This window comes from Venturia canescens, chromosome 1, assembly GCF_019457755.1.
Source record: "Venturia canescens isolate UGA chromosome 1, ASM1945775v1, whole genome shotgun sequence".
Classification (NCBI taxonomy): Eukaryota; Metazoa; Arthropoda; class Insecta; order Hymenoptera; family Ichneumonidae; genus Venturia; species Venturia canescens.
This window is the reverse complement of record NC_057421.1, coordinates 11489658-11513912: the sequence shown is the minus strand read 5'-3', so window position 1 is coordinate 11513912 and position 24255 is coordinate 11489658. Positions and strand designations below refer to the sequence as shown.

Genomic DNA, 24255 nt, shown 5'->3' with positions numbered 1-24255 from the left:
AATTCTACGGCGAGAGCAATGGAAGAAAAAACGATGAGACGAAACGAAGGAATCGAGAGAGCAAGCGAATGTCCTTCGAGTTATTGCACTTTGCGTATCCATGCGGGGAGGAAGAAAAAACAGCACGAAATTTCAAAAGTAGGCCAACTCGCTCGCGACTCCCCCCGCATCAGAAGTTCTGTACTCTTTTTCCTCAATTTTATCTCCCCCTCTCAGCACCTCAAAACGCTTTACGTTTTACGACTAAAAGGCAAATTTTCTAATCGATAATCCCAGCAGGGATAAACGAAATCGTGACTTTGTTCCATTTTCATTAGAAATTCAATTGTTTAGTATGGTTTTGTGCTTACAACTTTCAAACTTCAGTATAAAAATTTTCAATACTCCTCGTCGTTTAAGGTATTCCTTTCACGAACCCAAATGTTCTTGAAATAACTGATTTTAAATGGCAGTAAAGTAAAAGTGCATGTGAATATAGATTAGCGAAATTTCAGCTCAGATTATCGAACATTTAATAAAGAATTAAAACTTGAAAAATCGTAAAAAAAGAGGCCATAGGGATTCCATCATCATCAAATTTCTATTCAATAATTCATATACTAAATAATTCTAAATTCCCAATACAAATTGTCTCACGGGTAGAAAAAAAATTAAGGGATCCATAGCGACGATAATAATAAAGGGTTACCGAATGCTGAAAAGAGATATTAACCCTCTCAGACCGAGACCTATTTCGCGTTGACGGAAAATGATTCCCTTTATAATTTTACCTCAAAATACTTTCTAGTTTGCGAAACCATTGTGACATTTCAGTTTTTTTGTTGGGAAATATGAATTTTTGAATGTTCGCTGCGCGCAGCACCAGGTCCTTGGGGAACAAAATCAGGAAAATTTACGAATGAATCTAGCACCGATTACCTTAAATACATAATATCAGCTTCCCTTTAAAAGGAAATAACGTTTGGAGTACGAAAAAAATATGTACTCACTTTTCTTTTGCGATTAACTAAAGCACCTTTTAACACAACGCCAACTCAACATGAATCGCCGACTTCATATTGATATTTCTATGGGTTAAAGCGGTTTATCTTTTGGTTTAGGAGTATCTATGGTGTAATATAACCCTGCTTGATGGAAATAGGCATTTAGAACCCCAACCTTACTGATCGATGCAGTTTTATTGGGCCTGGAAGCGCGTGTTGCGTAAAGCAACATACGGTCCGAGAGGGTTAACGATAGAAACTGGAAAAATGGTAGAAGCAGAGGCTTTTCCTATATAACCGCAACTTCTCAGAGGTTAGGAATCAGTTGAAACTTCGAGTGTCCCAATTTGTGCAACCAAAAAATACGGTTAGGCGAAAGGAACACCTTGAAGCTTTCTCTCAGTCGATCTCATCACAGAAAACTTTGAATTAAACGAGTTTCTTTTCCTCGATAATACATCATGCTTCCTTCTTTATCGAAACGTGAGTTGATCAATCTCAGGGTGAAAAAATGTCAATTTTCATTCCAACGCTTAGATTTGCGTTGGCACTATTTATTTTAAAAAATATTGAGCCATACGAGTCGTAATTTCATGATTGAATGTGAGTGTTGATTAATTAATGAATTTTTACTATTTTATTAAGTACTCGACAAAGAGAGATGGAAAATAATTTGAAATCCAAGTGTAATCGACCGTTCGTTCCAGCGAAGCACGAAACTCGATGGTATATAGCAGGTTTTGTCATCGACGATGAGCCTCTGCACAGTGATGCCACGAAAGTTAAAAGCCGATGTTTCTTTAACTTATGTAACGAGGATTCTCGCATCCTGGCTACGAACGAAACCGCTAAATCGTCTCGAGCATTAGGCGCTCTTGGAATCGAATGAAACAACGCCTCCCAAATTCATTGTTCAATTTGTATGCATGAACGTGACCGATTCATGGTGAATATTTCATTCCGGCTATTTTGACAACGCAACCTCGTCGCTGCTTCTCTCACTTTCCGCAGTTCCGATATGCTTATGTACATAAAAACGAAGCTTCTCGCATCGTGCGAGCCGATAATAGCGGATTAAAAAACTGGAAAAAACCACATGGCCCGATCGTAACGTCGCCGCGATCCTTTTCTCTTAATACTCAACAAATTACGCATTGATCCAAAAGTTACAAATATTCAATGAATTTACCTACTTCAATGGCTGCTAAAAAAATTTGTATATAGAATCCTGAGTGTACGTACAATGAGCTGAACAATCTCTCGATACGAACAATCCTTTTGCGTTGAATATTCTATTCAATCTACGAATCACAAAACATTTCTCGCTTCGTGAAAGAGCAGAATAATTGGTAAATTCTGTAACGAATTGTTGGTCGAAACAAATCGAATTTACTGAACAAATTTATCTTCGTACAATAAAATATCGTTTGAATGAACTGCTTTATTCATTTGACCTAACGAATACCCATCAGTCGATTTCGATATTGCGAAATTCATTTCAATATTTTATCAAGGTTGTTCAATAACAATACTCGATTTCTTATGGAAATTTTGACAAAAATATATGTCGAAAAAAATAAGAAAAGAAAAGAAAAATGTAACGAATCGATTAAAAAAAAGGTAATTCTATCGTATAGTTTTTCAGATATTGCAGGTCAAAGTTCTATGATTTCTCCATCTGAACACACGGTAATCGTCAAGCAAAAAAAGTGTATCGAAATAACTCGAGAACGGTTCTTACGATTTTGATTTTAAAAAAGACAGTGTTAAAGTATCTTCTCAAGAAAAATTAAAAAAAAAAAAAAAACACGATCTGCAGTCTAGTTTTGAGAAAAAAATTATTGTAATAAAAATTTTCGGAGAATTTCAAGGTTCGCGACGTGGCAACGCTGTCGCGTGAGACAAGTCATGATTATCATTATACTTTAGGACGCTGCGCTCGTCTCAGTGTACAGTGTTGCCACGATTCACGCGCTTCTGAGCGTCCATTTGTATGCTCGTATACGTGCATACGATATGAAGATGTATTCTGGCAGAGATGTACGTAAAAGAAAAAATATAAAAGTTCCAAAATCACGAGCAATTATGAAATTTTAGTAAAATATCGTAATCATATATTTTTTTACTGATCATTGGCGATAATTTTAATGATTTTTGGAACATATTTCACAACGGATAACGTTCGCACAAGAAGGGGTATGCGCCCTATGTTTTATACGGCACTCTGCTGTTGAACTACCTTAAAACAATCTGAAAGTAACCGCGTAAGCAAATTAATGAACCGTTCAGACCAAAATCAATGTGCTTCGCCCGTTGAGCTCAGTTATCGACAAGAACTGTTGATCATTTCGTTGAATCAAGTATGCCACTGAAAATAAAATTTTGTTGTTGTATCGATCGATTTATCATCCAGGGAAATCGTTTAGGACGCAATAATCAATTCTCTTTTTCCTCACTGTGTTATTACACGTTCATATCGAGAACCATCCAATTAACAGTTTCTTTTTTCTTTTTCGTATTTCAGAAACAAGTCAAGATGACGAGTATAGTAACAAATTTCGTCCACGGTTACAGGGACGCGATGGACAACAAGTCCGGTGAGTAAAACTTCAAATGTTGTTTTATAATCATTAAAAAATATTGGCAACAGATATACAAACGGTTCGCTGAAACTATCGAAATCTTTGGAGCTTTCTCAGAGGAGTTATTGAAAAATAAAAACAGCGTGCACGTCTCGCGTCAAGTGTTGGAATGAGCCAAAATTTGAAGCAACTTTTCGAGTGATCGATCTTTCATTTTCTTCGATCTGCCAAAGATCATTGCACTGCTGTTGACTCGTAGAAGCGAATGAAAGTTTTCTGCGCGCTTGAAAATTGTACTAATTTAAGGGAATTTCTGTATTGTTACGGATAATGAAACGTATCGCTATATTTTGTATATACGACGGGTTTTAAAAGAGTTTCCGGTCCGTAAATGTGTAGACGTTTTTAGAACGCGCTGCTGGAGAAACACTCGCGCGGTCGCACACCGTTTCTTCACCGCGGGTCCCTCCTCTTTCTAGCGTCTCTCTTTTCTGCCCATTTCGTAACACGAATTCGTAATTCCTAGAGGTTATTAATATACTTTCGTTGTGATGTTGCTCTCTTGGAATAGTGGCTTGTGAGCATCTCGAAACTCCAAAATTCCCGGTTAATTAATACCCGATGACGATGCGTGGAATTTTTGTATGACTTTGCCCCCTCGCCCGTTCATAAAACGGAACAGAATGGAATATTTTATATTGCCAAATTTTATCTACTAAATTCCTTCAGCTACATTTTTCCACGGGCCCCTATGTCATTCTCGCGTTTTTTTCCCATATTCCGATAACTGAGAGTCGGGAAAAGTTAAAGCCTTATATATATTTGTGATGGGCAGAAAAAGCGAATTTTTTTTTATAAGTTATTCTTCAAGTACAATGTCTGAAGAATATTCTCACCAAATTTCATAAAGATCGGAGCATTTGAATCGTAAATTGAATCTTTAAACGCGATTATTTCAGAATCGTCTTTTTTTTGAAAAATATCTTGGCGGTGGACACGATTTTAAAAAAACTATTAATCCGATCCATACCGAATTAATATCACTTATTTATTATAATAATAGCCAGGGCCTGGACGACGGATTTCGTATTTTGTTGGGAAAAAAATTGTAACAAAAAAAAACCGAAAATTTAGCATCTCAGAAAATGAATTTTTCGTTGAAACTGTTGCCATTTATTTTAAATCAAAATTTTCACAAGTCCTTCATCCAGGTCTATTATTATAATAAATAAGTCATTTAAATTTGGTAAGGATCGGATTAATAGTTTTTTAGTTATCATGTCCGCTCGAACTGATGCTAAAAAAAGGTGTTACTGGAATACAGCTGGAGTTGCGCCATTTTGAGTAATATTTTGGTGAAAAAAATTGTACGAGTACATGAACATATGGACTAATGAATGTCATTCACAGTTTTTCAATAAACATTTATTTTCTTGTCGAAAAAAAATCAAGAAAATCACGTTTTTTCGCCGGTTGCAAGTGTATATAAGACCGTATTAAATAGTCAGTAAGGCGGAAAATTTCACCTTAAAAATCATTTATCATCGTTGGAAAAGTCAATTATTTGATCATTTGACTTTGTACGTCCGTCGAAAAAGTAACAGTCATTTCCAATGACTCGTTTTTTTTTTTCACATTATAATCGAAATTTATTTTCATTTGTCGAAGTATAAATATTCATGAAATTTAAATAGATGATGTTTTTCCTTCTTCGTTGAAATTGAAACGCGTGTATGTGGCTAGTACCATGCGGCTACTGGAAGTGCTGTAGACACATAGGAAAATTCATGATGCTAACGTTTGCAACGTTGGAGTCCAACGAAATGATGTAAAAAAAACCCTCTAATAATTCGAGTAATTCTCCAATTTCGTTCCCTGCCGAATTTGCAATTCGTGGTTTTTCAACTTGCACCGATACTTCGTGAAATAAAAAATAGGTGAATTATAAATGTTTTTTTCGTTTATTCCGTTGGACGTTGGAAACTTCAGCGTCGTGAAAATTCACGACTGCATGCAAAATGGTTTGTGCTTTTCAATTTTTCAAAGCCTCCTCGTATTTTATTTGAATATCGTTAGAAAAATAAACGTGAAAAAATAAGTTTAACTTCTAAATGTTTGGACACGATTCTGATTTTAAAATTTTTCAGAAATATTTTTTATTTAAAAATCTTTTATATATTATTAGTAAAAATAAACGCTGTCGAAAAAATGAATCAAATATACATAACAGTTGCAGAAGCTCATTATCATTCTAAATTTGATGAAATTTTTAAGATTCATTCGAGATTAGTGTCGCGTCGATTTCTATGAAATTGTTTTCATTTGCAAGAATTGAAAAAACAAAGATTTCCTGGAGCAAAATTAATTATTTCAAACAATGCGATCGTGTGACCCGGGCCGGGAAGGAAAAATGTGGACGAGATCGATTGTTTCGAAAAAAGTTACGGTTCGATTGCACGGAAATGATTAATTATTATTTTTCAACAGAATTTTAGACCACGGGACGGAACAAGATGGTTGAAAAATGTTTTTAAATAAAGGAAATTTACATAACTTTAAAGCAAAGAAACCGAAAGATTCGCTTCTAAGGATCGAGCCGTCGAGCCTTTTGTCTTTGACAGTATTCGTTTTTTCTATCAAGATTCAACGAACAGACGAAAATTAGTACCGATGTTACGCTCCCCAGTCAAACTTATTTCTCTTCCAAAAAAAAAGCTTGTACTCCATGAAAATTTTCATCGAACATTCATTCGTTTTCAGAAGCAAAATTATTAATTCCTAAAACTTATGCCTCGGGACGACTCATCGAGAAATCTGTGTTTCAAGGAAAAAGCAGAAAAAAAATCAATTTTTTTCGATACTGTTCCATTCTGCAAGGTCCCTAATGAATAAATCTCCGCATATTTAAAGCCAAGTTTCGTAACTCGTGATCTCGCGGACTGTTTTCACTTCTTCCTGTTATATATATTTCACGACTGTAATGGCAGGATCATCGCGCATTATTAGGATTTATCGATGTTGCGAGATTGGAATATGAGAGGTCCGTTTCTCGTCGTTGTTTTATTGATTTTTCATTTGTTTTTCAAAGCGTTATTTTCCTGGCCTTGAGTAGAGTGTAAATAGAGAAAAAGGTCACTGTTGTTGAGACGAGCACGTCGGGTGTTGATGCGCTTTTTAGTTAATTTGACGTGGTTTTATGCTGGTTATAGCTCTCGTGGTATTGACGATACTCGATCGCGATAAGGCCAGCAAGCAAGGTGCATGCATTAGCTCACTCGATCGCGTTACAGCGGGAACATCGTCGTCGCGATGTATTCGAAATCGCGCGCTTCGCGTGAAAGTGGCACGCTACACCGCTCGACGAAAAAGAAAGAAAGAAATAAAAAAGGCGGCGGTGGGCTCGCTTGTCGACGAGCGGGAGGGAGCGAGAGAAAGAGAAAGAGAGAGAGAGAGAGTAACTCGCGCGATGACGAAGTATTACATGCTCGGGCACGGAGTCGTACGCATTGACGAGAATGCCGAATCGGAAGAAGAGTTCCCATGTAAGCAAATCGAACGAGCAAGTTTCGACATCCGAAATTCCGTCGGTTTCGTCGCGTGTTTCGCCTCTACACACCCCCCGAGGAGCCGCCGCGACCCAACGCGAAACATTCGACTAAGCAGTTTCTTTCTGGGTCAACCGTCACGCGATGAAAAGTACGATTTTTCGGGAATTTCATGTTTTCTTTTTTACAAACGTTGTTACATAAGACTTCGTGGATCGCGGCACTGTCGATTTCTCGCATCGATGGGAAAAATTATTCGATTGATTTTCGATGCAGACGAAGGCTCTTCCAACCATCGGAACAAAAAACCAAAATAATCGTAATCCTCGAGAGTCCTGCGACTCTGCGTTTCGGATGATTATTTTCCAAATGAGAAACATCGGTGAGGGTAAAAATGATAAATAATAGGTAATCGTTGAAATCGATGTGACTGCCGATTGAAGAACATTCCGCTGCTTCTGTGCCAGACGCGTCCGGATCGATAATCTCGTTTCGTTGTTTTCAACAGATTTCACGGTCGTTTGCACACTCGTTAAAGAAATCTTTACATGCTCAATGCTGCGGCTCCCCCCGATGCTTTTACGACGAAGTGTCGCGATGAAGCCACCATCGATATTTCTCACGCTTTACTTCATTTACTTCGAGATTTTTCTTGTCATTTTTCACTTCCAAGTTGTTGCTTGATACGAAATATTATACGATGGAGTCATTCAGTGCGAGATTTTTGTTTCTCTTTCTCAAGAGTTTGAAAACACTCGATCACATACGTACGTACTCGCGCGCAACTCGGGAGACGAAAGCTCTTCGAAGTCGTACCCTTTACAACGAGAGCATTTACCCCCTCTCGTTTTAGTCGCCCCTCTGCACTCTTCCGTAGAGAAACTCACTCGGCTCGTGCAACTGGATGCTCACGAAAAAGCTCTTTTGTACCATCTTTCTCATTATTTCTGCGATTCTCTCTTCGGAACGAATGCAATTGGAGAGAAAAAAGGGTGACACCGCACGGGAGAGCGGACTCGAAACAGTTTTCTATTTCGTTGGCTCTTTCAACTTTTCCATTCAAATTCAATGAGAGTAGAAACTTTGCACGATAACTTTATGGGAACTTTGGTCTCTGGTCAAACTTGTCTCGAGTATCGCGTCATCGAGGACGGAATATTTCGTCAATAAGGAAATATTTCGATCAAACTTAGTTTTCTAGTCGCTTTATTATTCTACGGTGAAGTTAAGCCGAATCAACTATTCACGATTCTTCGTTCATTTGTCGCGACGGAAAGTCCGTTTTCCGCTTGCTCTCAAAGCCGGAAGAAATCATTTTTCATCCGGACGAACAAAGCACCAGCAGCGGAGTTGTTGGTGCTTTTTCACCTCGAAATAATCTTCCAATATTCATACCAGAAATGAAAAAAAATGCAGGAAAAAAATAAAAGGGGAAAAATACTTTTTTTCATTACCGTTTAACGATTCACTGGCGAATATCGCAAACTCCTCGGTAATTTCGTAGTTTTTTTAGAAAATCTTTTCGATTCTTTTTTTCCTAAATGCTCGTGACACAGAACTCGTTCTCCCAAACCGCAGTGAAAAGTGGGAGAAAATGTTTGTAATTACCGTAATCCAGGAGCATGGCGCGTTTCTCATTTTCGACACCTCTTCGTGGATTCTAGTGAAAACAAAAACGATTCATTGTGACATCTCGCCATTGTTCTTTGCTCTGGTGCTGCGAGCATCAATTCCATCGTTGTCATAGAACGGTCTGAAGAAAAAAATGTGTTTAATAAACGTCTAAATTTCTCGATGTAATGATGCTTTATGCGAAACCAGAAAAAAACGTGATCTCAATACTCTGATAAGTTGGCACGTATCGTGGAAAATTAATTCTGAAATACAGTCGATTAAAAACGAGAAATGTTGGATTCGTTCAGCGATCAATTGAATACGATAATGAGTGTCAAATGACGACGCTGAATTTTGCAACGGTGGAGTTCAACGGAATGAACGAAAGAAACATTTGTAATTGACCTATTTTTTATTTCACGAAATATCGGTGCAGGTTGAAAAACTACGAATTGCAAATTCGACAGGGAACGAAATTGGAAAATTACTGAAATTATTCGAGGGCTTTTTTTACATAATTTCCAACGTTGCAAGCTTCAACGTCATTGCCGAAGGTTCTAATTGTTTTTCATGCGAATAAAATATTTCACAGATCCGAGAGTAAAGGATTGGGCGATGATGAGCAGTCCGATCCCGACAGCCCTGATATGCCTTTCGTACGTCTACTTCAGCAAAAATTTGGGCCCGAGACTGATGGAAAACAGGAAACCTTTCAGTCTCAAAGGTGTGCTCATCGTATACAATCTCGTACAGACTCTCTTCTCTTCGTGGATCTTTTACGAAGTAAGTTCTCATTTTTGCCAATTATTTTATCCTTCAACACCCCGAGACCCCGATTTTCAACCTTTGATAAAACTTTTATCTACATTTTTATGCTATTCTACAATCATACATTCCCGTTGGAGTATTTCAAAAGATAACGAAAAAAACGAGTAAAAAAACACTGAAATCAGCTAATTTTTTTCTTCAGTTCCATTGTTACCTTGTTCCCGACATAATTGCATTTCGCAACCGGACTTTGGAACGTTCACAATTTATTTTCTCCTTATCATCGATCGATTTTATGCACGGAACGATTTTCTTAAGAAAGTCTTGAAGTTTACACAGAATTTAAATAGGTAGTCGACTGACACGCGTATCAAATTTTGAAGGGTTCGTTTTATGGTTCGCCAGGGACGAATAAAATTTCGGGTTCAGTCAGTGATGGGTTCCTGTTTAATTAATTGCTTGTGATTGCATTCGCCAAAAAATAAGTTGGAAATATTTATTTACAATTTCGAATTAGCAACTCTGACATTAATTTAAAGTTGTTATATCTTTAATTCGGAAGTTAAAATCGACTTAATTTGGACACCCATAAAATACGATCCTTCGGGCATGATCTACCTTAATGCCGAAGTAGTCTAATCACATTTTCAAAGCTACTTTACGCATCAGTGCGACTATCACCGGTGAAAATTCGTCGATTTTCGTGGGCTTGCCATCAACATCAACTCTAAAAATCGAAATCTTCCAACTCATCGATGCAGAGCGTTGTACACGAATATTTAGCGGAACGCGCCTATCGAAAGATTCGGCACGCGATTAGTATGTCACGTGTGCGCTTCATCAAACAGTTACTCGTGTGCTTCTCTTGCGGTATATTTTACATGCTCGTTGCGCGATCAGGGCACTCTAAAAAGAGTTTGAGAACGAGAGAAACGGTGTCTGGGAGTGAAACTCATCGATCATAACACGTTTAAAGCAACTGATACGATTAATGAGTTTTGGAGGAGCAATTATCAATCAAGAGTCGATAAAATTATTTAAAAAATAGAAAGACATCAAAGACTTTACGGAAGTCGAAACTCTGGAATTCCAAAATGATAAGAAGCCTGAAAAATAAATTCCAAATATAAAACCCTGGCCGAGTACTTTTAAGCTGCTGTCTGTACGAAAATATCTGTAGCTTTTGTGATGCTTGAGTTCGAGTTGGTAAAAAAGTAGGCCGATCGGCTGCTCTCAGGCCGGGTTGGACTTTTATTCTGCATACACTGCTTGCATCATCAACTTCGCTTAAAGCACTCGGCTGATGGGCTTCCACCCTTCTCACACAAAAAAAATCCCTTAACGGTGTATCTCGACAACAATAAGGACACCCACGTCGTCCATAATGTAACGAAGATTCTTCGAGCGATCGCTCGAGCACACATGACTCGGTATCGTCGAAGCGGCTTCTCGTTGAAGGCAGCGCTCGTGCCATTTTCTTCGTATTCGACTCGTATATCATGCTCGTCGAAGAACACTCTTAACAAAAGCGTTTTTTTTCTGTGAAAATAATTTAAATATCTAAAAAGACGATAAGATATTGAAAACAAATGTTTTGACAGACTGGGCATGCCTGCCTAGTTATTAGAACACGAAAATAGATTGCCATATAATTTTGTATCGTTTCTTTAGCGTTTGTCACGTGGATCTAACTCCGTTAACTTCATTATCATAAATATTTGAAATTACTCTCGGAAGAACCGAAAAGCATAATGAAAATCGATGGAGAAAATGATTTTCGCTTCGATGAACAACCTGACTCGTACAACGCGACGAAAACGAAGTTGGGGAATTATCTGCAGGGGGTTATTTCGGGTGAACGATAAATACACTCAGTATTATTGTTACCGAGCATCGATGTTTGGAGACGTTCAAAGATAATTACATGCACTTCGTAAGCATAGTTTCGGATTGCTTAATACTCGCGCGCAGAGGACACTTGCTTTACGTGAATTCATAAGATTTTTCACGAGATACGTTCGTCGGTGTTTTTAGTTGAAAATTTATACTGGATCTTGATGAACTTATAAATGAGCAAAGTGTGTACGAAGCACGTACTATGAAACGGATAATAGTGTCACAGCGAGCCCAATAATACGGCTCATCTACCATGACTCGCATCCTCCAAGCGGTTAATCGAATTTAAATGAAATCCGTAATGGGAGCGTGGATCGATTAACATAGAAGCAGGAGACGCTTCATAATAGGGGTATATGTTGCTCTCAGAACCGTTGTCGTTTGTCAAGGAACTTTGGTTTTTGCGAAGCTCCTAGAATACGCGACGTGGCTTATGTTGTACAACTTTATTTTCTTTTTTATACTGCAGTTGTGGATTTTCAATGCAGTTAAAACGCGAATATTCGCTCGTTGATCCAACAATGGTGGTTCCACCTTCGAATTAACTTGTTTGATGTTCATTGATAAAACATGCATGATGTTTTTTACACTATTTTATGTGAAATCGATCATGCAATAAACTCGAATTCAAAAGAAAAGGAGAAAATAGTAAAACTCAATGGCTTGATAATTTTCATTAAATTTCGAGGCTCTGTGAACGTTCGAATTTCAGGTGTTTTTTCTTCATTTTATAAATAATAATTGGATGGATTTAAATAAAACCTTGTACTCATCTTGCATACTCAGAAGTATTGGAAAATTTTGTTTTTTTTTTTTTAATTTTTTTTTCATGGTATTTTTTTGTACAATGGTGTGTTGAAAATGGCACCCCTTGAATGGAGCGTTGACAGCAAATCTCAAAAGTGGAACATCTCAGGACCAAGGACCAAAAAGATCCTTAAAATACATGCTATGTATTTTAAGGGATTTTCAAAATATTGTTAAAAAAAAACAAATGGCGACCGTTTGAAGAAAAAGTCACAATTTTTGTAGATTTCTCAGTAGAAGATTGTTTATAAAGAAATTTTTTTTTTAAACAGCTATGCTGAAAACATACGTTTTCCCTACAAAATGCAATTCGATGTAAAATATGTGTACAAAGTTTTACGTTAATCCATCCAACCAATTTTCATTTATAAAAAAAAATACAAAAAAAAACACGTAAAATTCCCACGTTTACACTGTTCATAGCCCTTCATGAAATTCTATTTTGCGTAAAATATTTCATAGACTTGGCTACCCGCGTCTAAAGTATGGGGAACATTTTTCCCCCAAATTTCCTTCAACTTGGCACTTTATTTCCATTTAATTAGGATGAAATAAATGAAAAATTGGGTCAAGTGCTCGTTGCCGGTTAACTTGAGAAGGAGATTAAGAAAACGATCGATCAGGGATTATCAACGACTTTGGAGAAGAGTATAGAACCCTTCTGCCGTTTCGGAGCGTGCTACCGAGTGATGTGGTGTCGAGGAGACGCTTCGGAATTAAGCCATCGTTGGCCGAGTTCTACTCTTTGTACTTCACAACACAAAAGTGAGGAGCTCGACTCTCGAGCCCTTCTTTAGTCTTCCTTGACTACCCCCTCTTTCTTCTACGTGCATATCTATAGAAAAATCAACGTATCAATATTCCTTACTTTTTTTGACGAGCATTAAGACATTTTTCAATTCAGCCGTACAAAGAATCCGAACAAAATCATCAATATTCCCAGTAGTTTTCATTCGCGAAGAAAAAATACTTTTTCTCCTACTATGAAAAATCTTTGCTGTGAGACTCGCCAGTACTTTCAGCTGCTTTTATGCAAATGATCGATAAATAATCGAGCATAAAAGACACGCGCACGTTCCACCTTCCGCCATCCTTCCTCTTTCAATCAAAATGTACTACAATTTTCCCTGACGTATATCCACAGAGCGTATTAATCATTCCAACATTGATTACCGGCGGCGAGTTCATAGGTGACAAATGAAAAATCGTATCAACAACTTGCGCACGGACGAGATCACGCGGCACAAAACGCGTTCGTATCAAATAATTATTTACTGTTGTCTTCCTTCGCAAGCGTGAAAAAAACACGAGTTTTGTATAAATTTTGCATAACTCGAGCCTCGTGTGTAGACGCGGTAGCATAATTGCCGAGTAAACTGACGGGCTCGTCTCATGATGTGAGAAAAATCTGTCCTCCGCTGCAGAGACAAAAACGGTTGAGTCTCCTTCATCACAACGATCACAAACTTTAGAGATGAATAGAGAAGCGAAGAGTCGTTTCGATATTCTGGAAAAAATGCACTTGTCTCGATTCGATGACGCTGAAGTTTGCAACGTTGGAGTCCAATTAAATGATCTGAAAAAACACTCGAACGATCTAGTAATTCTTCAATTCTCTTCTCTGCCGAATTTGAAATTTTTAATTTTTCAGTCTACACCAATGATTCGTGGAATAGAAAATTAGTCAATTACAAATGTTATTTTCGTTGGACTGGAACGTTGCAAACTTCAGCGTCGTTCGATTCCCAGCCGGCGAATGTTCGATTTTGTTTCTCGGGACTCTCAATAGGGATTTTTTTTTTCAATCGATGCAGATTTTCGTTCGGCTTTACAATGGCGTCTTGTGTTTTTGAAAAAAAGAATGTTTTTGCTTCTTTTTTTTCAAATTTTTCTTTTATTTATCGAGGAATGCATAAATGAAGTTTGTGCGTCATTGGCTCGCTGATGGCTTCGAAACGATTCTATTTATTCATAAACTTGAAAATTCAACATCGACAAAGTCGTACGTAAATCGTTGGAAAATGGTGATTTTTTGTTGTGACCGTATTTGCCTTGAATGGGTTTCGCTCGAAGGTCAAATACTGAACAAACGTATGCGCCGTTCCCGGATTGAAAATGCTCGTTTACTAAATCGTCGATACTTCAATTGTTTGTCATTTCTGTTCATCTTCATGAACAATGATAAAATACGATTTTGTAAAATATCAAAGCAATTAAAAACTTCGTGATGCAGTATAAATTCATATGTGTGCATGGGAACGAAACATGAACGAAAAGACCCTTTCGAAATGTGATATGTTCACATCGTAATAAGCAAAATGACGCTGAAGTTTGCAGCGTTGGAGTCCAACGAAATGATAAAAAAAACTCTCCTAAATTCTAACAATTCTCCAATTTCGTTCCCTGTCGAATTTGCAATTCTTAGTTCTTCAAGCTGCACCGATACTTCGGGAAATAAAAAATTAGTGAATTACAAATGTTTTTTTCGTTCATTTCGTTGGACTCCAACGTTGCAAACTTCAGCGTCGTAAAAGCAAAGACAAAAAGAACAACTATTGAAAAGTCATTGACAGTGAAGAAAAAGAAAATATCAAGAGAAGTGACTGTTTTGTTCGTGAACCTCGAAGAACGAAGTCGTTTAAAAGAAAAAAAATATTGTAATTCGTTTGAAATTGTATTTGAAGAAAAAGAATTTCGAATTTATTATATCTGATCCTATATATATATATAAATAATCGTTAGTAACGGTGAGTCGAAACGAAAAGAGCAGTCGTTCAATAATGCAGCTGCCCACGTTTGAGCTCATTACACGGGAGTGAGCTCGCGGCCTTGACACGCAACTGTACTCGCTTGATCCTCCGATATGTAGCATCTATACCGCATATTTGTATCACTGTGAATCAGCACTGCGTTGACGTCGAAGCTCCCGCAAAATATACAGGAAGAAGGCAAACCCTGAGACTAAAAAGCATTCGTAGAAATGAGTCGCCCCTGCGCGCTGCTTTTTCCACAGCCACGCAAGAATCGATTTTACTGTTTTAAATATCCTGCGATAGTATACACCACTAAAAAAAGAGTTTTCGTAGCAGAAAGTATGTCTTCTGTTAATTCGATAGTGGTGGTTTACAAAAAATGTATTCGTGTATCCTCGAATCGGTTTTCGGGAAATTCGTCGAACGATCATCCAAAAAGCACGAGCGTCAAGTTTTTCCCATTCGATATTTTGCCTCGATAAAAAAAAATAATAATTTCAATGAAATGACGATAGAAATAGTGCTGCTTTTGTCGATTTTTTTTGTGAAATTCCGATCGTTAAGGAAGTTCTTACAGTCCTTTTTTTACCCAAAAGTTATGATCTGTACCTTTCAAAAGTTAGGCCAGTTTGCAACCTGGCAATGTTGCATACACTTTAAAGAAGAGTTGGGGAAAAAAGACGAAAAACTGGTGAAAGCTCAGTCGAAAACACGGACAGTGACGATCCTAGCCTCAAAAAACTGCACGGGAAACAGATTATCATTAATATAATCTCAGTACATCTCCTAATGAATCTGAAAGAAAATGACAATACTCAGCAAGCCTTGCTCAGGTTGCCCAAAAAATTTCATATTTTTAGCATCATTTTTAACGGAGATATCACTGAATGTATTTTGACTTTCATAAGTTTACATGTTATTAGGCTCAAATTGTTATTGATTTTTCTCAGCAACGACGATCCTAAACTGTCTGAAAATGTAACTGATTTTTTTTTTACACTTCACTTTATAAGATGCAATCAGTTTAAAAGCGATGACATCATTTCCATTGTAATGCCTCAACTTCCTTAAGGACTGTTTTTATATTGTTATCCTAATTGCTGTCTGTCGAATCGTATGGGACCAATTTTCTGGCGTGTTAAGCGAATTAGTCGTAGAGAGATAGGAGGTAGGGTCGATTGTTGTGAGGTTCGTACGTGTCTCTCAATGATTTTGCGCACCACGCACTTCCGTCGAGTATTAGTAGTCCTGACCCCTTGCCCGACAATGAGAAACGCAAACGTACATTTAAACAGGTCTGTATACACGTCGATTATACGCTCATATACGCGCATTCTAACCAACGTTTTTTGCGACCTCGGAATCTAAATGTTGGCGCGATTGACATCATAAAAGTGAGAAATATTGTTGGATGTTATCGGATCGAAGGAATAAATGAAAATAATAAAATTTACAACGCTTCTAACGTTTTTTCGATCAGGTCTTTTCTTCGTTTTGCAAATATGTTCGTGACTGAATATGAGTGAACTTAAAAGGTAGATCATGCCCGTACAATCGTATTTTATGGGTGTCTAAATTGGGTCGATTTTTAATTCCTAATTAAAGATATTATCACTCTAAATTAATGTCAGAGCTATTATTTTTTTGGCGAATGAAAAAGCAATTAATTAAACGGGGATCCGTCATTGACTGAACCCGAAATTTTATTCGTCCCTGGCTAAAATACTACAGTTTTTTTTATGTAAAAAATCACTTTAGAGAACGCAAAGGAAAACACACAAAGAAAAATGGATCAAGAAAAAAGTGTTAATAAAAAGACAGAAGGCTATGACAATAATGACTCAAGCCAAGAAGAAACAAAATGCCGAAATACGCAAATGTGAGGTTCAGAGTGCTCACCAATTTCGTTCAATCTTTAACGTAATGTATGTTTATTACTAGTAAGGCAATCGTCTCGTATTTTTTCCAAACCTTCATTATATACTTCTTCATACTTTTCATAAGCTTCGTAAGAAGCGTTCATTCGTTGTATGGAAAGGTAAACAATTTTTTACGCATAGTCCCCATACTTCTGTGTGTTTTTCTTCATATTTAAGTACGTTTATCTGGATAACCAATAAAACGAACCCTTTAAAATTTGATATGCGTGTCAGTCGACTACCCGTTTAAACTCTGTATAAATTTCAAGACTTTCTTAAGAAAATCGTTTCGTGCACGATCTACTTTGAACGTTTGTTCGTTCGCCGTTTTTTGTTTGTTGATTGTCGCAAAAGGTCAATTATCCTAATGATCGAAATAACTTGATCGTCCTTTAAACGTTCGCTTGAGTGAAAAATTCTTATATTATCGCCTGTTTAAAGGTTCAAATTTTTTTTTTCAATTCTTCCTCATAAAATCGCAATCTTCGAACTTTGTGCGGCAAAGTACCTCGATGAGAATTCGAACTTCGAGTCGGTCACGATACTCTCATGCTCACCGTTGATCTCGGAAAGAATTTGTATTCGGATTCTTTTTTCAAGCGCAGAGATTCTAATAGAATGTGCAAAGTCGAGATGGCTCTTGCAGACACTTAAGTTCCATGATAAAAATTGTTTATTCGTTCGCCCGTGCAATGAACACGGTGAAGATTGTAATGGAAATTCATTACATTCGAAACGTCGGTTTTTGCTTCATCGAACAGTCGTTTTTATTGAACCATTGTCAATTTTTCTTAGGGTAAATCGTCGCTATGATAAAATCACAAATAAGTTTTTCAATATTGGGTGAATTTTTCTTGAGAACGTAAAGAACAACAATTTTTTTATTTATTGAAAAAAGTATCAAAGTTATTGATACTTTTTCACGTATTTAATATTACCGAATTGAATGAAATTAAGTTCCATGAAATTCATAAAAATGAATGAAATGATACTGAGCAAACTTTGCTCAAAGTAAGGTGCTGAGTGAAACTTCCTTCAACAATAATGTTGATTACAACAATTCAATGTCCAATAAATTTGAAAATATTTTTTTTTATTTCATTTTTTTTCACAGTACATGATGAGCGGCTGGGCGAGAGGTTACAGTTTTCGATGTCAGCCAGTCGACTATTCGGAATCGCCTCTCGCGATGAGAATGGCAAACACGTGTTGGTGGTATTACTTCAGCAAGTTCACCGAATTTTTTGACACGGTAAGGAATCAAAGTTCAACGCAATTCACAAATCGCTGACGTCTCAATGTCCGCAGTAATCTCATCTGACAAAGTTTATAGTGACGTAAGCTACGAAAGATATTGGAGAGAGAGAGAGAGAGAGAGAAAACAGGGAAAAAAGTGAAGAACATAAATTAAGTATACGAGGAAAATTGGCGAAAGTTCATCACCTTTTCTAAAGTACAAAGTCTTACGACTGCGTGCCAATGTTAATCGAATCTTCAGGAGGCTCTTTCGTCTAGTCACACTAAATTATTTTCAAGAATCTTCCTCATGGAGGGAGAGCTTGGATTTTCCCAGTTTCTTCTTGCACTGAATAATTAGCGCATTTCTCAACAAACTCTGTGCTACGGCCTGCTTCTATCTTTAATCAAACTGTTGAGCTTTTAATTGAACAGTTTTGTCTCTTATTAAATGCATCCCCCATGACATACCGTACAAATAAACTTATAAATTACATTCAATTCGAACAAGAATTTTCTCAGTCGAACAATCTTCGCTGTCAATAAATTTCTCTCTCTTTACTTTTTACTACTTTAATCACGCTTTCGAAACTCCAAATGTTTAAAAAATTTTAATTATCTAGTAAATCGTGATAAAGAGCGAGGTCAACCCAACACTTCTAAAGCAGGCTGATTTGACCTTTTTTTTTGGTGGAATGCGCTTTCTCTTGAATATTTCAATGGTCAATACTTTGAAAAGTATCTTCGAACTTTGTTTACTTTTTATCTCAAACAATGGCGGCGTCAGAGCTTGACCCTTGCGAATAGTTTTCTGTAGCCGGCAATATTCCTCGTATATCCTTTAGGGTGGAACGAAATATCGATTTTTTTTTTTTTTTTTTTTTTAATAAGATTAGGTTTCGATGTGGCTACGAAAATCGGGACATCGATTTTTTGTATAGATAGTGAATGTTGAAATAAAGTTCCATGAATGTAAAATAAAGCTTTTTAATCGGTAAATAAACTTCATTGAAATAACGTAATTTTTGTGTAGATCAATAGGCTAAAACGGAAAACTTCCTAGTGGAGAGTTACTCCCAGGAGAGATCTGAGATTTCGTATGCTTTTTTTAATATCGAGACTATTTTCAAAGTGCATTACTGATTTTAATTCTCGTAGTAAATGAGAGAATAGATCATGAAAAATTGAAGAAAACGAGAAGATAAAAATTCTATTAAACTCAATTAATTTATTTTGTATATTTTACAGTTATTCTTTATCATGAGGAAAAAGACCCAGCAAGTTTCTACACTCCATGTTATACATCACGGTATAATGCCGTTTTCAGTTTGGATGGGAGTGAAGTTTGCGCCAGGTGGACACAGCACGTTTTTCGCTCTTCTAAACACTTTTGTGCACATCGTCATGTACTTTTATTACATGATTGCCGCCATGGGACCCGAATATCAAAAGTACATTTGGTGGAAAAAATATCTTACGACTTTCCAAATGGTAAGATTAACTTGAATTTTTTATCGAGAGTAATTGCACAACGGTACATAATAACAACCGAGCAAATTTTTCATGCGGTGCGAGCCGGTTTTTCTTCAAATATTTCTTTTTAATTGAAATTCAAAAAGAATGAAAAAGCTCAGGTGACGCGACGTCAGAGTCCTTCCACATGAGCTGGAACAGTTTTTTGCAGGATATATAAAACATGAAAAACTCGAGAGAATTTTTTTGAGAATGAATCATCTGGAAATGCAAAGAAAGAGAAATCAAATTGAAGAGATAAACTTGTAGATACAACCATTATCAGGTTTTATAGGGATTTTGAAGAATGCATCGAACATAAACTGATGCAATTGACAAGAACCCATAAATATGTTTTAATAACACTATATCTCATTTTTCAGATGCAATTTGTGGCGATATTTGGACACCAGTTCCAACTTTTATTCACCGAGTGCGATTATCCCCGTAGTTTTATGGTCTGGATCGGTCTTCACGGTGTTTTGTTCCTGGGTCTGTTCTCCGATTTTTACAAGACGAAATATGGTCCAGGTGATTCGAAGAGTTCATCGGATCGTCGTAAACGAGTCAACGGTGGTGGTGGTGGTGGTGGTTTGTGTATGTCTGTCTATTCCAACGATGATAATACGAAAACAACACAGAACGGTGTTTCGTCGTACGCGACGATATACAACAAGGAGTACAACAGCTGTTATAGCAACGGTACGAATAACGGATACGTGGCGAACAACAATACAGAAAAAAAGTTAGCTTAATGAAAGGAGAGCTAGAACGGAAGAGGGTTATTCGATCAGTCGCGTTCGTCAAAGGACACAAGCGAATGACAAAGCGGGTGGAGTGTTTGGTCTGCCATGGGGAAAAAGTACGAGTGTACCAAAAATGAACAAACAGAACAAATTGTACACAAGTACGAAAAAAAATTCAAACTTCAATAAATCTAGGAAGGTTGAGACTAGAATAATAACTAAATGAGAGAGATGATGAATATGCAAGCTGGCAGAATTGGTGGAGTACATGGTACACGAAAGGAGTAACACGAAGAAGAAGAAAAGGGACAAGATGAAAAGGAGGAAGGAATGACGTGCCAGGAAATCCTCCGTGATGCCGCACGCATACGAACGCACGAATGCACTGAAAGTACTATTGACGCTCGCGCGCACACACACACACTCGCATACACAAATACAATCGCATAACAGCGCTTCAATCAAGGCCGACTCCGAAATACGTACTTTAGATTCATGTATCCTCCGTCTCAATCATGTACAGCAGAAGATTAGTTCAGAGAGAGAGAGAGAGAGAGAGAGAGAGAGAGAGAGAGAGAGAGAGAGAGAGAGAGAGAGAGAGAGAGAGAGAGAGAGAGAGAGAGAGAGAGAGAGAGAGAGAGAGAGTGGGAAACAGAAAATTAAAAAAACTGTGACACAAATATGCGTGTATATGTTCGTGTGTATGCGTGCGTGTGCCACAGAAAAACTATATGTGCGCGAGAAATGATTTGCGTATTTGTCTGTGTGTGCGATACAATTTTGACGTAAAGGAAGAGAGAGAGAGAGAGAGTTATTTGGCGTAAAAAGAACAAATCCGAAACAATAAGAAACACAGAAAGCAAAAAGAGTATAGTATTTATACCATTTAGATAAAAAGTTATTTGCGACTGAACATGTGATTTTTTTAGGGTTGAACGGAACCCATTTTTCTCATTCGAAGCCCTATTTTTGTTCGTCTTCCTCTTTTCGCAGTTTTCCTACCTTGTACTTTATGCTCTTTCCGGGTGTATCGTTAAGCCAGCACAAGGAATCAGACTCCTCTCAATATTTCTTCTACTCTCACTCTTCGTTACCCCTCCTCACTCATTGATTCATTAATTCTGTTACCTATTCTTTTCTTTCTCTTGAAGCTTTTCTCCTCCTTCCCCCCAATTCTCTTCCTCATCCTCCTCGCCTCTCAACTGTGTTCAAAACTGCGATATTTGTGTCTCACGAAAACGTTGCAAACGAACTCTGATATGTTAGGCAAAAATAACATCAACCGAGAGACGATGCGACGTTTAAATTTTTTTTTGTAAGCATTTCTCGATCGAAAATGAATCAATATGAAACAACGTAATATAGATACAAGGTTACCGATATTTGATCGTGGAAATTGCTGGGACTATTGGAGTGAACGATAAATTGGAATCTTAATGAATAATGTAACGTTGATGTGTTGAAGAAAGTTTCATCGCCGTGCGATTCTTAATGACGACGTTGACGCGAAATCACCATTGCATTTTTCGAACTGGTTGTTTGTACGTTTTATCATTTGATAGCATAAGCTTCATTATTTCGAGCAACGAAACTATGGTATTGAAGTTTTCATCGTTGCAATGTAACACAATTGTTTCCTCATTTTTTTTATTCCGAATTTATTTCGTTCGTGCAGATTCAGCATATAATGACTCACTTTTTTATGGACATTATAACGGACTTGAGGCTGAAGCTGCAGATTATATTCAATAATTATTGAACTGTTCGGTTAAAACGATCGGAAAATATCATTTTTCATTCACTTCAATCAGGGATGCGAATTGATGAATGAAAATTCAATAGATTGTTCAAAAACCTGGCAACAGATGGCGCACATTTTGATACCATGATAGAATAAAAAAACAAATCTCTCCTGAGTTTACGAATTCAATGACGTCTCGTTGTTCTCTTCGCTTCCACTCGATTCGAATTATTTTGCCTCGAAGTTCAACGGAGTTCACCAATTACAGTCGTATTTTACAGTCGTACACTACGTGATGGGACCAACAGCTAACAATTTGTGAGGCAAAATTGTTATAGGACCGATCAACCATGTTTCGGAGCTTCGTTAAAGGCTTATGTACTCTTACGAAGAACAAATTACTATTAGATATTTGAATTTTTTAATCGTATACTTTTTTTATTATGATGAAACAATTTTGATTTGCTCACGATCTGCAGCAATATTTTAAAAAATAATCCTCCGACCGAAACATCATTCAAACGTGATCTAATAGTGATTCAGGGAATATGTGATTACGCAGATATTTTTTGAATCGATTCTCAAAAATACTTATCGCAAAAAAAAATAGCACAAATTCCTATTACTTTACGCCTTTAAATGTGAACGAATGTTTATTTAAACACGAATAATGTTGATCAGCTTGAAAAATTTGACACAAAAAAAGTTCTCACTTAGGCTAGTCTTATACTTCATAACTGTATGTAATCCCTTAAAGTCGCCCGATCAACACCATTCTGCAATGTCAGAATCAAGATGGTCTGTGAGTAACGACCGAAGCGAATTTTTTTACAATTTATCACAGAGGCAAATATGAAAGAAAGTTATTGAAACGTAGCTTTGTGACATACACGTAATTGATCGATATGCAGGGATGATTTCGAAGACCAGGCCACTCGTTCTCCTTGCATGTCGATCACTAAAAAGACAAACATTTAATCCTGTAAGCAAGATATTGGATTCTGCTTTTTGTTTTTTTTTTCATGGGAGAGAGAGAGAGAGAGAGAGAGAGAGAGAGAGAGAGAGAATACGGTTCAAAATGTAAAGATTGTGAATCATTCTTCGACCGATTTCATTCACAAAACTTCCTACACCCCGAGTAAAAGCGTACTGATAATTACGAGATGAAAAAACAAAAAAGAAGAAAATCAAGAATGGATATACATTGCGAAGTCAACCCGATTTCATGACCGCTCGATATTTGACATTGTACATTTGAGGACTGAACGGACCGTCGAGAAAATGCTACAAATGAATATACATTATGTTAAATTATTATGTATAATAATTGTTATTATTGTACTATAAAAATCTATTCGTAATTATTTAAGAATAAAATACACTTTTTTTATTATTTCATCCATCATATGATTTACGGATGATTTTTTTCGCATCCATGTTTCCCTTGAAAAAACAAATAAGAAACAAAAAGTAGATAATAAAACAATGTGAAAAGCGTCTCGAAGCGAAGACAAGATTCATAGTTATTTTATCGCTGCTAGAATATCTTTCTATGCAACACAATTACAATTTTTTACTTCAGTATAGTTTTTGCTTGTGAATGAAAGTTTGAGATTCCCCAGATGGATTGGCATCATTGGAACTCAACAAACTTTGAATTCGAGAACTAATAATTCTGAAAAGTTATTTAATGTATTGCCACAAATTACTAGTTTCATCCCAAATACTTCTTTTTTTATAATATCAGTTTTACGATCTTTTTGTAAAATTCATCAATTGTAAAGTTCGTCTACAATTCACGACTTTTTATTCGCCTTCGAACAGTTCAACAGCGAATGAATCTACATGCTTTTTTAATCAGAAAGAAATCAACATGCGATAAAATCAATTTCATGCAAGTTTAATTATTGGATAAGCCACAGCCACTTTTTCTTGAAGCATTACTGCATTGCATTGCACAGCTTTAAACGTTAACCCTGTGAAGTATTCTGCTCACCTGAGACTAAGAACATCTCAGTGAAAGTTCCTTCAATTAATTTCAAACAATATATTTTTGTAAGTCACTTAATTTCGTAGATTTTTCATAAAATGACAAACGCGAAAACATGAGTCGAGGCGATTTCTATTTTTCTAATAAATTTTGTCAATGTTTG

At 36.8% G+C, this 24255-nt stretch overlaps 1 protein-coding gene across 3 annotated transcripts in view; it reads left to right on the top strand.

Annotated features, from left to right (window-relative positions):
- The window catches only part of LOC122414787 (elongation of very long chain fatty acids protein AAEL008004), a 78024-nt gene extending 54517 nt beyond the window's left edge, over positions 1-23507 (top strand). For 2 of the 3 annotated variants that reach the window (XM_043426394.1, XM_043426386.1), the window contains 5 exons: positions 3508-3580; positions 9317-9507; positions 17982-18119; positions 19352-19594; positions 19999-23507. In XM_043426394.1, coding sequence (XP_043282329.1) covers positions 3520-3580; positions 9317-9507; positions 17982-18119; positions 19352-19594; positions 19999-20370 — 1005 coding nt within the window. In that variant the 5' untranslated portion in view covers positions 3508-3519 and the 3' untranslated portion in view covers positions 20371-23507. Of the gene's footprint in view, positions 1-1779; positions 1930-3507; positions 3581-9316; positions 9508-17981; positions 18120-19351; positions 19595-19998 lie in introns of those variants that run through there. The other variant, XM_043426377.1, reaches the window with a different exon arrangement.
- The last annotated feature ends 748 nt before the right edge of the window (positions 23508-24255 follow it).